This window comes from Morus notabilis, unplaced genomic scaffold (assembly GCF_000414095.1).
Source record: "Morus notabilis unplaced genomic scaffold, ASM41409v2 Scaffold172, whole genome shotgun sequence".
Classification (NCBI taxonomy): Eukaryota; Viridiplantae; Streptophyta; class Magnoliopsida; order Rosales; family Moraceae; genus Morus; species Morus notabilis.
In genome coordinates this window covers 842,291-858,928 of record NW_010362230.1, presented here as the reverse complement: position 1 = coordinate 858,928, position 16,638 = coordinate 842,291, and the positions used below count along the sequence as shown (strand labels likewise).

The 16,638-nt window shown below is 34.2% G+C and overlaps 1 protein-coding gene across 1 annotated transcript; it reads right to left on the bottom strand.

Moving 5' to 3' along the window:
• Positions 1–345: 345 nt before the first annotated feature.
• Positions 346–15,715, bottom strand: LOC21407874 (vacuolar protein sorting-associated protein 52 A). Its single transcript, XM_024167721.1, has 20 exons — positions 15,380–15,715; positions 15,083–15,189; positions 14,472–14,529; positions 12,387–12,482; positions 10,980–11,081; positions 10,463–10,546; positions 8,596–8,676; positions 7,767–7,910; positions 7,336–7,427; positions 6,411–6,492; positions 5,387–5,569; positions 5,097–5,212; positions 4,892–4,950; positions 4,439–4,539; positions 3,221–3,271; positions 2,433–2,612; positions 2,185–2,319; positions 1,863–1,937; positions 891–948; positions 346–810 (listed from the first exon to the last, which is right to left on the bottom strand). Exons 1-20 carry the CDS (start codon positions 15,404–15,406, stop codon positions 506–508), a joined length of 2,136 nt encoding a protein of 711 aa, XP_024023489.1. The 5' UTR covers positions 15,407–15,715; the 3' UTR covers positions 346–505.
• Between the last annotated feature and the right edge of the window lie 923 nt (positions 15,716–16,638).

Genomic DNA, 16,638 nt, shown 5'->3' with positions numbered 1-16,638 from the left:
TTTCCCCTATATTCGTAAGAGTGTTTTGTAACCAAAGATAACCGTGGTTTTGAAGATCGTCAATGTCATTATTGTGGGAGCTAGTGAAGCCTCAGATCTCTCTTAAGCTCTGACCTCTAATTCTACAGTGCAATTTTCATTGCTTTTTCCTACTTTCAAAAAACTCTCTTCTATTTTTTCTACTTTATTGCCACATTACAGCTTCTACGTGCCCATTCACACTCTCAAATGATTTGTTCTCTGATTTGTTATCTTGCTTAGCTACTAAACAGTTATGAAGAGGGACATCGCAACTATTACCAAATAACAAATGGATACAAAACTGATTCCAATCGCAACGAGAAATGAGCCAAAAAAAAAAAATACTTTTTTTTTTGCCATCATATTTATATATACTTGATCCAAAAACGAATTATTTTTCCCAAAGTGTTTCAAGTTCCACTCTCTTCAAACTGTGAAAACAATGATCCTATTCCAAACGATCAACACACGGCTCACAATCAATTCAGAAAGTCCTCGAGTATTTGCGAATTTCGTACATTATCGAAGATATGGACACCAAATCCTTGTTTAGTGCAGATCCTCCAACGATCTTCTTTATGCAATCCGAGAGCCTAGTATAATAAAGTAGCAGCTGAGTCAATGCAGCCCTCAAGATTTCCATGCCACACAAGAAGTTGCTGAAGGACGTGATGACGTCCTTGTGCATCAGCTCAATCGCAACTTTCCATCTACTTGCAAAATCTTTCACTAAAGGCTCAACCTCCGCAACTGCGATAGCCCTCTCAGAGCCAGCACTTGGGTCCTCCGCTGATAAGACATTCACAAATCAGTAAATTTCTTTTAAAACCTTAATGAAGTACTAGTCTCAGAGATGATTGCACACTCACACGCTCGGGTTTTAACAAATTTGATCAAGTCATTGAAATGCTCTAGAAGCAATTCTTCCTGCATGCAGAGAGAGAGAGAAGTGAATTCACAAAAACTGCAACAGAAACAAAATGCCAGGAAAGATGCCAAGAGACAGCAAGGCATATAATTCAGAAGAGTTTTCTCTCTTGCTCTTACCTCCGCTTTTTCCATATATTTCTCCATTCTCTCTTTCATCGGGGTAACACCAACCAATAATTGAGATGGTTGTTTTTATACAATGAAAAGATGGTTTATGTTTTCCAATTAGCAGGTCATGCCAGCTTTTTTATTTATTTGAATTAAAACTGAAATTTGTAAAATTACAACAATCAAGAGGATGGGGAATCCTCCAACAAAAGGCACAAATAAAACAATAACAAGACAGATTCACAACCAAAAAAAAAAAAGAAAAAAAAGAGAACACCAGCAGCCACAGGACCCTATAACAGTTAAAAATAGACACTTTTGATCCATGCATCTTCGCAACTTAGAGAAACAAAGAAAGTGGAAAATCTGTAAAGACAGTATCTGTTGAGGCCCAAAGCGTGGCAAGGAATTTTGCTGTTTCAAAGTGGAAAATCAAATGCCAAATTTTCCATATTCTATAATTGATGGCAAATTTGCCACAAAATATAACATATGGCAAATTTGGTGAAATAAATGGTACTGCATTGGAGAGTGTTTTTTCCACATAAATGCTAAATTTACAATTGGCACATCAATTATAGCATTGCATTAGAGAAGCTCTTATATTCTATAAGCTCTTATATTCTATTTATATTCTTAACTAAGAACTCATGAACTATCAACAAAATAATAATGAAAATGGGACTGGAATAACTTCTAAAAATAAATACTGAGGATAAGTAAATATCAGGAAGTTTCTACTGCAAGTCTGCAACCATAAACTAACGTATTCAAATGGATTCTTTATTCGTAAAGACCATTACCACAAATAATGCTGTGTTGCTCTTCAGCATTTCCTCAAAGTGCATTTGAATTTTTCCACCTTCTGGGCCAGCTTCCTGAAACCCAAATGACAATGATTGTGTAACAACAGTGGCAAGAGGCCAAAGGATTCATACAGAAGGTACTCGACCAAGCAAGCATGTTTTACTCTTTGATAAGATAGTATGTTTACTGATTATTAGATCATCACAACTTTACAGATGAGAAAAATAACTTTGCACCACTACTGTTATAACCCTTAAGTTTCATTGTCAAGGTGAAATAGATTCTTGATCCAATAGCACAAATTGAATGATTGCTTACCTTCAGTACAGCAATTGTCATATCATAGTTGTTGATCAAAAACACAGTTTGTAGTTTAGGTTTTGCAAATGTTTTGGCAAGCTTGATAAGCAAATCATTAACAGCCATTCGCAGTCGTTCCAAGTTTAATTCAAGCTGCAAACAAACATGGAGATGTATTTTAATTAATCAGCACTATTCCTTCAAAAGCTTTGAATAACCATCTTAAGAGCTTCACAAGTGAGTCTTATGACTTTCTCTATACCAACCTGCCCATCACCATACTCGACATTGAGGTGGATTAGTGATGCTGTAAATTCAGCATAACGCCTCATGACATAGTGAGGGTGAATATCATCTTCCCATAATGTCTTCACATTTGCATTGCGTAGGCTATTTAGATGCATGTCAAACACCATTTTAAAACGAGGCCATAAGACAATGTTGACCTGCTCATAGTCAATAAAAGATTAGTCCAAGACATGGAACGCTAGCTACTAATCTGGCAAAAAAATTACTTCATGAATGAATTCAATAAGTTGTTCCTCCTATATATATTTATATATGTGTATATATATTTCATATGGGTATAGTTTTAATGGTTAATCCGATATTCAGCCATCGATGCGTATTATTGTTTTAATCGTGTGATATTGATTAGACAGATGTAATAAATTGGGTAGTTGACCAGAAAAATGTTATGGCAATTAATGATATTAGATTCTATCACGTCACATCATCAAGTTTCTAAATTTGATGGGTACTTGTAACCATTGAAAACTCATCCATACACACACACACACACACACACACACACACACACACACGTATCATCCTCCCATTACTTTCCTTAATAAAAGAGTCCTTTCATCGCGTTTCTTAACATGTAACAATCTATGAAGCTATAAGGAATACTGTTACAGCTAAAGTGCGTGGTGCTTGATCTAACGATCAAATCCTAGACGATCCTACATGGGTGACGCAGAGAACAAATTATATATGAGTATAGTGAACATGAAACATGTGCAATTAACACAATAAACACATAGTTAGGTACCTTGTCTAAATATGAATCCAAGCATGGAATCCGCCTCCGTGACATAATGAGCTATAAGAAAAAGAATGTATTGCAGTTAAAGAGACATTTGAGAGTGTAGTAAAAAAGAAAACCATATTGCATTGCTATTGCTAACACCCTTCTACAACATCAAAATATACCCCAGATCAGGTGAATGGCAGGCCTATAATACAGTATCAGATTCAGAAAAAGAAAAAAAAATTCAAATCAAACCAACAGAAATTAAATAAGCAAAACCAAGAGGACCGACATCAATTCTCACAAATCCTTCAGAGTAACTAACCTAGACATTATTTCGTACATGATACCTTGTTCTTTTAAGAAGCTTCGATGGGGAATTTTAGGAATGTGGAGATCATCTTTTTCTCTATGTGTTCATGTTTGAAAATTAATATGGACAAAAGTACAATTGCAGAGACCAATGTCGAAGTTAATTAGATTCATCTCATTGCATCATCTGCAGAGGTCGGGAAGTGGCCATTTAAGTACTTAGGTCTTCGCTTGGGTGCAAATCCTCTTGCCCAATAAAGTCTGAGAGTATTGACAGATGGAAAAAGGCCTTTTTCTTTCAATATCTAGAAACCCCCAGAACTCACTTTGTGAGCCACTTTAATCCAGGGGTGGAAGACTGAAACTCATCCAATCCATTCTAGCTACTATTACTATTAATTTATATCCATCATCAGATTTCCTAAGGCAGTTGCTAGGATTCTGGAGAGATAAGCGAGGAAGATTTTGTGTGACAATCGAGAAGGCAGGAGAATAGACGACCTTTTAGCTTGGAATAGGGTGATCAGACCTAAAGAGAAGCGGGGTTCGTAAATGGTTGTGGAGATAACCATGGAAGCAACATTCTTTGTGTGGTGACATTCCAACGAATACAATTAGGTGGCATGTATTCCTTTTTGTACAAGAAGTTTTGCACAAGAAGTACGCACTAGTGATCTTTTTGCACAGTAAGTTTTCTTCACTCAAAATCACATAAAAGTTTACCTCTCCCATTTTGGTCTGACATGTATTCCTTTTTGTTTGTTTGAATTTGGACATGCATACATGATAATAAAACATGAAAGTCGAACTTTGAATAAATACAGGAGTCGGTACAAAAGAGTATGTCACGAACAATCAACAACATTATTAATTAACATGCGTGCCAAATCAAAGACAGGCTACAGGTTTTAAGGATTGCAATATTACCTGGTGCTGGTGTATGATGCGAATCATAAGCATTAGACCTATAGCATCGTAACAATTTGGAAGTATTGAATTGAAATGTTCATCAATGACAGAAAATGGTCCTGACAGCAGAGAATTTATGTTAACTCATTATGGTGAATTTAGTATACCTTAAGAAAAAATGAACAGAAAGAACATGATAACAACCTTCCACAGAACATTTCTAAATATGAAAATTGATACAAGCACAAATGTTAGTTAACCATAAATGCATGTGAAGTTTCTAAATTAAAGAAAAAAAAATAAAAAATAAAAAACCAATATAATTAATACTTGCCCATCCAAAAACTTACATGAAAACGCTCGTGGCAAAATTACAATTAATCACCAAGGAAGTATAATTTATTATTATTATTTTTTTATTTTTTTTTGCAATTAGTAAATAGGAATAGCGCATGCAATTACCACATTTACCTGAGAAAATATCATAGAATATAGGTTCCTCGCCAAAGAAATCACCACAGAAATGATACCTGCAAAATTTGAAGGAATAATTCTCAACATACTTTTTCTTTTGGTTAGCTGCTACTACTACTACTACACACACACACACACACACACACACACACACACACATATATATATATAATAGCAAGGCGCAGGGAAGACTCTAGGGTACTCAGAAGTGGCAGTATCCATAAGCAGCTTGTGCAAGCTCCTGAAGAGGACCTCATAAGGGTACTTGCTGGAGCTGGCTTCAGCTATATGTGGAATTAACGCTGGTTCATCAATTTCCTGAAATGAAAACAAGGAAACCAAGAATGTTCTTTTGTCAGAATTCAAATAAACAAGAGGTTTCAGAGAATAAAAATTCAAGCAAAATCCTTTTATTAATTGAGCGTGAGAAAACGGGAAAAGAAATTAAAGCAAACATGAGTACGTTATTTGGGTAAGGGAGCCTTAAAGGACCTTTAAAATTCTTATTCTCTCCCCAAGAGCAAAAACTGCAGACCGGTTCTTTAATGGTTCTCTTCCTCTTGAAAAGAGACTAGTATTTCTAGTGTCTACACCAATCAGATCACTAGATGTAGCAATATCCAACTGCAGTTTCTCCAGTGCCTGAATATACGCCCGGAAATGTGCACTTAGAACCTGCAAAACATTCAGCTGTACTTCAACACTCTGGAATATTCTTAACCGCGAAATAAATCAGATAGAATTACTACTGTTTTTTGTCGACCAAGAATCACCGATATCTTAAGTTGAACCAAGTTATGTAAATGCAAAATCCTGTATCCGGACCAATGAAGAAGTCTACAGATATCAAGAACAAGCGAACAACCCAAACTTTTTGCTTTTTTTGTTTTGTTTTGTTTTTTTTTCCCTACTTTATATATATCCCCCGAACTTAAAAAGTGAGCCCGATTTTGTTGAACAACCCATTTGCAACCAACTCGTTCACTTCACAACTGGGTTATTTGGTGGGAGAGAAATCAGAGGATTTTGAAGATAAAGAGATGTCATTCGAGGATTTATTCGAGAAAGCAAAGTATCTAGCGTCTATTTGGGCTTCATCAGATGCAGCTTTTAAGCATTATCCATTATGCTTAATTTTGTTAAGTTGGGATGATGTGCTGAGGTAAACTGTACATTATGCTTGTTTTGTGATCTTTGTTTTATTTTCGTTTTTGCTGTAATCAGTTGTAGATGGATCACTCGCCCATCTTTGCAACTTCATTTGTAATGTAATCTTTTCATTATTAATGAAGTTATTGTTCTTATCAAAAATAAATAAATTTTGTTCACACAGGAAGCCACGTATAGCGAGAACCTAGAATTTTGAAAAGAAACACCCTTGCTTGTCATTCTCCTACCAACCTTTCATAATATTGCATCAGTTTGACTTATCAACCTTTTGGACAAAAGATGCAACAAACAAGCAGGGAACTACTTCCTACTCACTCGTAAAACAAATAACAGTAGTAGAAATGACCTTGTTCATTGTGTCAATGTATGCTCCACGAACCTCAGTGTACACCTCCTTGCCATGTTCTTTTAGGAAGGTAACAACATACCTACATTTGCATGACTTTATAATTTAAACCCATATATAACTGAAATGTCTTTCAAAATTCGAGTCAAGAAAGGTAATCACAAGGGAAACCGATACTTTTGCATAGTCAAATGTTAGGAAACAGGGAACTACAAAATCATTCTACATGTAATGGGCAGCATACATATTTAGCCTACTTTATTTGACTACCTCTGAAGAGATGCTTGTGCTATAAACACTACAAATCAGAACTCTTAACGTACAATCTAGGAGAAAAAGGATAAACACACCAGGAAATGGTACATTTTAATATGCATGGTTAGCTTCTCCAGCTACAAATCAACACCATGCTTTCTATAAAATTGAACTTAAGAACTAGTTCTCTAGACTAGAACATCTTCTTATGTCAAAGAAGCGTGTATATGTGCACACACCCAGTCAAACTCCTAAACAACAAAACACAATAGATGAGAAAAAACATGTCTAGTAAAATACGGAACATATGAAGTCACAATATTATCTTGAATTGTTTTATATCAATTAACAAATTAATCATGACAAATACCAAATATCTTAAACTTGCGAAATAGCAAAAGGATATACCCGCAAGCTGCATAACAATGGACTATGGAGTACCAATTTTGAAATTATAATAAGATGCAATAAAATAGTTTAACAATGATAAATTCCCAAAATCTTAAACTGGTGAGATAACAAAAAGACAATAATTCATTGCATATGAATAAAAATAAAAGAAATGTTACAACTAATAGCAGAACTTTGTAAGCCAATCGTAACATACGAAATCGAAACAGTCATATTTTAGAAGAAAAGAAACTACATGACGGTACCAGAAATTACTCACCTGTACTTTAAGAGAATGTTCTGTTGAAGGATCTGGATATTAGTTTTAGGTTTTCTCAGTGCATAAAGCTTCTGAACAATGAAGTCAAACACCTGGAGAAAATAAATATATGGTTGGGCCACTGATTAAACAACCCAGCTTTTAAAGTGCCTATATAAGAACCAGTCACCAACTAAAAGTTCCTAAATATAAAAATTATGATTCTTTCTAAAACGTGATGAGAAAAAGCATATGGAATTCTAGGTTCAACCAGGAAGAAAGATAATTATGGGGCTGGTTATGAATCTTAGCATCATACTCTTGAGCCATGAAGAACAGGTATTTCTTACTCATGATTAATTAGCCAGTATAATATCCTCTTTAAGGATTTGTTCATGAGCAGGCAATCACATAAAAGCACATTAGCAATGAACTACTTAACATCACATTACCTTTGAAACTGCTTTCTGTCTAAGTTTTTCAAGCTCCGGTTGAACGTCTTTCAGAGCCTTTGACATTTTAACCATGGGGTCCACTTCTACAAACTTCACTTTCTTACTAAGAATTTCAAGAGTACTCATGTACTCGTCATTGACCTGGAAAACAATTGAAAGCAAGTATATCACCAGCAGTAAACCTAGTGTAACCAATATCAACTATCAGACCAAACTAAGTTCAAGCTACAAAATGACATGAGCAACAGAACACATATAAAAACATACGGCAACTATGAAACAACACTTCTATCTTGGAATATAAATAAACAAATAAACGAACTATATTCCTTGAGACTACTAAAAAGCATGAGGCCTTCTCAAAAGCCAAAACTCTATGCTTGTTTCATTTTTTGGCTTTTTCTATCTTATGAATCATAAGTGCGCATCATTTCCTTTTTATGCACTGATAGTCAAATGTCACAAAAACTAGAATTGAAATATCATATTTCATAAGAGCACATCGTGTCCTTTTAATTTTGTGTGTGTGTGTGGTGTACTCTAGAAGCAAGTTACTCAAATTATTTTAAATTGGAAGAAATGAAATATCAGCAAAAGACTAACTGGTTTTTTGTATTAGGTTCTTAAAAAGCATGTTTTGGGATTATGATTACTTTAGTCTGGGATTTTGTGAAGACATATTAAGATCTGAGAAGTAACGAAACAAAAATTAATGCCACCGATCAAATTATATGTACATATGAGGTACGTATATCAGGTTATATACACATATGTGTGACATACACGTAGATATACACCCCTACAAACTAATGACGGCTATATGTACCTCTCCATCAATGATGATGTCCACCATTCTTGGAGGGACTATAATGTCCTCGACGAAGTTTGCCAATTTCAACTCAGCCACCTGTTCGAAGAATGCAAAATAATAAAAGTAAAAATGTGACATAAAATGGCAATTGACCAGTAGTGGAGTAAGAGAGTCCAAGCAAAATTAAGCATACAAAGTGCGCTTTTTATAAAACAAATAAACATGACAAAACAGTTAGAAGCACATAACAATGACAAGTAACAAAGTAAATCTTACCATCTATCATAAGTTAACATTATCAAGACAACAATCAGTACTAACTCGAGGGTTTGACCAAACCATCACTAGTAAAACCACACATGACATGTACTTCTATAAAATTGTGAAATAGTAACTCGTGATCTGTATTCTGAATCTGATCAAGGTTTTAAATTGCAGAATCTGGTGCTGAAGAGTTTTCCTTTGCGAGGCGAGGCTAAGGCTCAAGGCATTTTGAGGTGTATGACTCAAAAGAAGGTTTTTGTTTTCACCAACAAGCAGAACAGCCAACATCATTCTTTTTCTAAAGTTTTTTCCGGTGGCAGCCATGGTCTTTTATTTAAAAAATGAAAGGGACAAAAACCACTTTTGGGTCTTTTTTTGGGATGAATTCTGATGTTTGTGCTTTGGGCCCTTAATTTATGTGTAACCCAAACCAACGTATCAATAATTTTTTTTTTTTTTTTTGGTGAAAAAATAAACTTTGAATTAATGAAAAATTAAATACAAGGGCGAGGAATATCGTTAGAGCCAAAACCAGGGTTGGATTAAAACTAAGGGGTGGGCCTCAGAAAAACTTTAAATTAAAACGAAGGGGTGCGCCTCAGGAAACACCTTGAGGCATAGCGTCAAAGGCCTGACTCAAAATAGAGAGGCACGTGTCTCTTTCCTTCCATATGAGGCTTACCCCTCGATTCTCTCTCTCTTTTCCTTAGGGAGGCATGGTTCCATCGCACAATTCTAAATGAAGATTTGATCTTGTAATTCATAATCAAAGCAAAAACAAAGAGGGAAGAAAGAGAGTAATGCCACAACATAATCTGATCCTTTCGTAATCCTATTGAAAAGAAAAACAAGAAGAAAGTGAGCTACGGCACGAAACCAAACCTGACTTCAAAAGACCATGTGAAGCATCAAATAACTGTCTTCTATGTCTCCAATAGAAAGCTAAAAAACATCCAACAATATAACTCATAACATTATAATTTGATCCCTGGCATTAACTTGAGTCTCATTACTTTTCAGTTTTAGATACAAAAGTCTAAAAAATCCCAAAACAAAGTTATCGTACCATTTTTGAATTTTCAATGAACGACTTTTAGAGAAGCAAATACTATATAATAAACAAAAAGGAACAATAAAGAGTCGATTTCAGCACAACAACACCATTTCACAATTCCAAACAAAACCAAACCTATATAAAGGACAGACTAATTCCTATTAACCAACTGAAGAAGAGGACTTGGAGATTGCATTCCATCCCTACTTATCCATTTCTGAATTATTTTTCTTTTCTTGAGAAAGAAAAATCCAAAACGACAATGTTTAAATATTCTTGTAAATGGCTACTTTTGGAAAAATTATTAAATAGAAAAAAAAAGTGAACCTTACAAAGTGAAAGTTGGAGAATAATTAATTTAGCTGGTAAGAAAATCAAGGGAACAAGTTGTCACATGCCATATATTTGGACTATTTGCAACAGAAACAAAATCTTTGAGAAACTACGTCAAAAGAACAAGCTACAAGAGACCAACCAACAACATGAAAATTGTATGCCAAAAGTCCTTATTTTTAAGCCCTACAAAAGAATGCAACATAGCTTTGCCAATTCAAGCTGTGGTACCTTACGATTCTTTAGCTTCAAACCCATATCCATTGATTTCTCCTGCAGAACTTTTATATCTGAACTTATAGAACCAATCTCAGCCTGGAAGTGTTTCATTAAGTATTAGTTATCTTGACAATAATGTTACAATTTTAACAACGAAATATACAGTATACTAGCATTAAAAAAAAAAAAAAAAAAAAAAAAAAAAAAAAAAAAAAAAAACACTTCATTAATGAAAGCAAGAGTAAGTGAAACATAAGAATGACTTGACCCGATTCAACATGCATGAAGAGATTGTAATTCAATAAAATGAGATTCCATATCATTACGATGCCCCTACTTTTCAGATTCATAATCTTTAACATAGAAAAGATGAAAGTGAAATCATACAGATAATACTACCTACACAAGGATAAAGGAAAATTTAAAACTCCTTTCCCATAAATACAGCACGAACAAGAGTCTCTCCAGTGCATAAATAGACAGATCATTGCAAACTGCCTAGTGCCAAGCAATAGATGACATGAACTACCTGAAATCCACTGAGAAGTGTTTCCATCTGCGACAAGATGCTGTCACAATCACGAATTTGGTCATGAAGAGAAACCAAATTATCGCTTTCTTTTATGTAGTCCTGCAATGTCAAATGGTCGAAATGTCACTAAAGTGGGAAACGGGAAAACACAAGCAGAAGACCAAGACATGTTCTGGAGTATGCTAAGCATTTATGGATACAAAACTTCAACAAAGAAACTGAATATGACTATTGTCGGGCAATCTGGAGGGGCAGGAACAAAAGAATCTTTGAGGTCTCTCTCGAGACGGCATAGAGCTGCACTGCTGGGATCATTTGGGATGGCTTGATTTTGCCTTTTGATTTAAAACTTTAGAATGCAGAATGCCCTCCCTGTTTCCAGTAACCTCTACCATCCCGATAAAGTTTTTTCAACTCTTATCAAAAGCAACATAAATAAAAAAATGTGAAAGGTTCTAAAGTTACATAAGAAACAAAACAAAAAAAAACAAAGGAAGAAAAACACTAAAACAAAGAAAGGGAGAGAGAGAGAGAGAGAGAGAGATATGAATAATTCATGAACATTTTGTAATTTAGAATTTTAAAAATATAACTGTCATAAAAATGTAGTCAAATAAAATGTCTACAAGTACAAGAAAAAAACACCAAACTCAAATTGTATGATTAAATTGTGCCATAGCATAGGGGCATGAACTTGAAGATGCTAATAATTGTGAACCCATCTCAACCAAGTGAATGAATCTGTTCAACTGACCCAAACCCAAGACAACTAACTAAAAAGGTCCAAGTTTCTCGCTTCCATCTTGAGAAAGTATTCCACTCATTTGTCAAGTTTTTGGATGAAAAATGAAAAACCCTACATGAACTGCATAATTTAGGTTGTATTGCAATGACTAGTATCACACAACCGATGAGCATGGGCAGAACTAGGATTTTCCTTTGTTTTTTTTCGTTTTTTTGTTTATATGGTTTTTCTTTTCTTTGTTTTGTGGGTTATACTTTTTAGTAGGGTCACCCAAAAAAAAAAAATGAAGCTAAAATAAAATAATAGCATAAATGTAAAACGCCTCATGCCACCTTTTCTTTATAGCAAAAGGCCTCGTTCGTATCACCGTTCTAATAACAACTCAAACTATTTGCTATAGTTATGGATCTTAAAATTCAAAATTCCAGTGAGACCAAAATTTTATAAAACCATTTTGTTATGTAACTCAAATGATATCTTGTCAACAGTTTCCAGCAACTTTTTGCTAAAAAACCATAATATGTATTACGAAAATAATATCCTGATCCCGAAGTACTATAAAAATGGAGACTGAAAAATACTTTACAAGCATAAATGTTCAAAATATACAAAGCATAAACCAGCATTGAGCCAAAGAATACTGTCTAATAACCAAAGACCTGTATCGAGTCCAATTCAACTTGCCGGATATTGTTCTCCACCCCCTTTGCATACTCCCGTAGTTTTGTGCCTTTAGATAGAATATTTGCAACTACCTAACATGGAAATACAAGAGGAATCAAGACATTTCCAAACCAGTAAATAGTTAATGCTGCGAAGAATTACAGAAAATTAAAGTATGAATAATTAACACACACTAGCCATGAATAATTAACACACACTAGCCACTTTTCCAGATGTGATCATATCTAACAACATGCGTAAAGGCCATGCATGTGGGTGTAAGTGTGGATACAAGTTTTTTTTTTATTTTTTAATATAAGAAATGACAATCTCATTGATAAAACAGTGGAAATCAAAGTGGTTGCAGACATAGCCTACGGTAATTCCACACTTGACTCCAACATGAGGTAAAGAGTTTGTATCCCCCACTTCCCAAGTTCAAAAACAAAAGAAAAAAGGCAGAAACCAAAGGATGTACAAATAGGGGAGGACAAGAAGTCCTTGCGGGAATATCAAAAATACAAAAAAAAAAAAAAAGATAAAAGAAAAAGATAAAAGAATTGATGACTAGATAAGCACCAGATCAAAACAATACAGATGCTGAACCTATTGTGTACTCTTTTCATTACTTTTTTAAGTTTCAATAAAAGATTCTCATTTCTTATTTTAAAAAAAAAAAAAATGCAGAACAAAGCCTGATCTCTCAAGATATAATTCCATGCTGATGCTGTAATTTATCAGAACAAGAAAATCCCTCAAACTCTCCAATCTGGGAAGCCAACAGAGCTCACCAGAATTTTATTCTCTCCCAAATCTGCTCAAACTCCACGTCCTCAACATCATCAAAAATCAGATTATTCCTTTCCAGCCACATTTCCCAAATAACGGTATGTATATCCACATTCCAAATTTCTTGCAGCACTTATTCCTCCCCAGCATAAAAGTTGCCGCTAATAAGGTTGTTTACTCTTTGTGGTAGCGACAAGTGAAAACTAAAATCCCCCAGAATCGTCCACCATATGCAGCTAGTGAAGGAACAATGAAGAAAGGAATGATCTAAGGATTTCCCCTGTCTTCTACATAGAACACACCAGCCCAGAGAGAGTGAAAGATGAGGCTTTCTCGTTTGCAACATCTCATTAAGCACACAAGTTTTGAAGCATTACATTTTCTTTTTTTTTTTTTTTTCCTGATACGATCATTGGGAAAATTTTAGTAGGAGGTTGCCACAAGCAATAATTAATTCAAGGATTTAGAGATTTTCCCTTCATTTGACCTTTAGGCATCGAGTAGCTTTTCATAGTTTATAATTGCTGTTGTTCGTGCATGTTTTCTACTTTTTTATTCTTCATTTCTTCTTCTGTTTTCTTTGTTTCTTGAGGGCCTTTTTTTTTTTCTTTTTTTGGAAAAGGAAGTTTAATTCAAGGATGTAATGAGACTGAGTCAAAAGGTAATATCATTAGTAATACCAAATTCAACGTAGGTTGGACTTTGTACATTCCAATCAACTCAAAAATGTTAAATTTAAGGCAAGATATATTTGCTTATCAGGTGAAAGTTTGCAATTAGTGACGAGGTATAATAAGTTTGGCAAAACCCCAAAAAAAAAAAAAAAAAAAAAAAAAAAAAGAAGAGGCAAATAAAGTTGATTCTGAATGTGGGATGCTGATTAGGGGTTCAAGGACTGAATTCACACTCCACTATACCATTTCTTACATGAACAAACTATAAGTCTAACTGCAATCTCTTCAACCTAAATCCTAAGAAAGCTTGCACATAACCTTTTTTTTTAATATGAAACAGGGAAACTAGTATTAAAAACTATAAAGAATTAAAGAAGAGGACAAGGGGTCCACCAAAACAAAAAACATGAAGCATGAAAAAAAAAATCCCAAAAACGGAAAGTGTAAGAAAGCTTGCACATAAGCATATTTTCAAGAACTGGGTAGGAACCACTACTCTAATCTAAATCCTAAAAAATCAACTTAAGTAAAAAATAATGATAAAAAAAGAAATTATCTCAAGATACATTCAAAGGGAATAGTCATTGACTAAACATCGATAAATGACATATTACTCACTTGATCATTTTTACATTCCTCCAGTTCTTGCTGAAGTCCTTCCAATGATATGTCATCACTGAAAAGAAGAGTAAAGTTATTGGGGGAAAAAAGAATTCAATACATGCCATATTCTGCAGCGTAAATAATATTCAACGGGTCAATCATCTCATAAAAGCGCAAATAAATCAGTTCGCATTTCAGATAATCCTCACGCTTGCATCCTTTTTTTCCAATGGAAAAAAAGAAGAAGAAGCAAAAACTGGAATGACGGATTTTTTTCTCGCAACATAGAAAATACATAAGAAACGTTCCCCCATCCACTGTGAATCAATAAAGAAACATAAATTGTAGTATACAGCAGATTGGTTAAAGGGTTCTTATTAAAACGGTTTATCTCAAGTCTAGATTAGTACCACAAACAAGGGAGAAATATATAGTAAATCAGAAGTGTACAGTTCAAAATAACCATTTTTATGGGAAAAAATGGAAAAAACAATTAACTCTACGAAAAAAAAAAAGCGAACCAGACTCGTTGCTGACTAATAATTAAAAGATATTGTCAAAAAAAACACAGATATGATATTTTTTTTTTTTTGCTAATCACAGATATGATATTTAATCACATATACCTGCTTGCATCGTCTTCAACATTTAAGTCCCCAACAAATGTACCCAAATCAAAACCACTTTTCTGTGCATCATTTTCATTACTCTCTTGGTAGTGTAAGGAAAGAGCCTGAGTATTACATTTCAACAAAATAGGAGATACATTTGGATCATCACATACGATACTAGATTTTCCATTCTATAAACACTAAGATTTCAGGTCATATATATGTATATATAGAAATAAATGCAAAATTATTTTTAAACCTCGATCGATACATAGAGAAATTAACATAGCATAGAAAAATTCAGTACTATACCTCTTTAGCGATTGCAAGTTGGGCCATCTTATAACAGCATATACATGAGCTAACCTAGAATAAAGATAGAAATGTTAATGCGATGAATTCAAGAGCTTGTTCCAATGAATAATTTAGTCGGCAATCGGCGATCGGCGTCGAGATCAGATCCGGCCAAGTAGGCACCGGATCTGGTCGGAGATAGGCCCTGAACCACGTCGGCGCCGGAGAGTGAGCGAGACAAAAAAACCTCGCGGAAGGAAGGAAGGAAGGTTAGCCGCAGGAGGCAAACGTGGCTCGCCGGAGGGGAGGAGAGTAGAGAGAGAATTAGAAAGCAGCGAGATGGGAGAGAGGAAATTTTTGTGGTTTTTCGTGATTTTTATTTGGAGAAAATTCAGGTCCGTGGTCCAGTTTTTAATTTAAATTGAAATGTTATTTTATGTGAAAATTTTTTATTCTAGTTAAAAAATTAGATGTAATTATTTTTGAAATTTTTTTACTGTAGCACAACTCGAATCGGTGAAGTGAACATAACCTTAAAAAACCTGTTTGTTTCGATGATTGAGGGTTTCGTTCATTTAATCGATTCGAGGTTTTAATTTTAAGTTTTTACAGTTAAAAGTTCTTTATAAATGTCACATCTAATTTTTTATTTTACAGTTAAAATCTCTCAAAAAATGTTTCATCTCAACTCAAATTAAAAATTCAAATTCGTAAAACGAACAAGATTGAGCTTTAACTTGATTGAAAAGTGAATTTTTGTGATAGAAAAAAGATTTGAATATAATTTTGGGATAATAACCTTTTTATACTTTAAGGTCTCGTTCACTTCGTGGATTTAATTTGAGTTTTCAATTTGAGTTGAAATGTGACATTTTTTGAGAGTTTTTCACTGTAGCAAAAAAAGTTAGATGTGACATTTTCTAAGAACTTTTAACTGTAAAAACTTAAAATTGAAAACTTAAATCGGTGAAATGAACGAGGCCTAAGTATGTTAAAAACTTACGCTTTTAATTTTTTATCTCATTACATCTATACTTTTAAATTATATTTCATATTTAAATTTATGTGCATGTTTGGAATCATTTCCAAAAACGTTTTTCAAGAACTAAAAAATGAAAGTGCTCTCACAAATGCATTTGGCACCGCATTTATTGAAAAACAAAAATTGAAAACGTTTTTTATTTATTCCCTACGTTTTATTTTTCTTTCCCCGACTGCACCCCCCCGATTTCCCATTTTTATTTTCCCCCTCCTCTCCTACCTCGCCCTCGCTGCCC

Excerpts from the sequence above, each read along its gene's own strand:
- LOC21407874 (XM_024167721.1), bottom strand. The coding sequence starts at position 15,406 with ATGGCCCAACTTGCAATCGCTAAAGAG. Across the intron at positions 14,530-15,082 it reads GTTGAAGACGATGCAAGCAG|TGATGACATATCATTGGAAG; the intron begins GTATATGTGATT and ends TCTTCTTTTCAG. Across the intron at positions 4,951-5,096 it reads ATGGATACTGCCACTTCTGA|GTATCATTTCTGTGGTGATT; the intron begins GTACCCTAGAGT and ends CAAATTTTGCAG.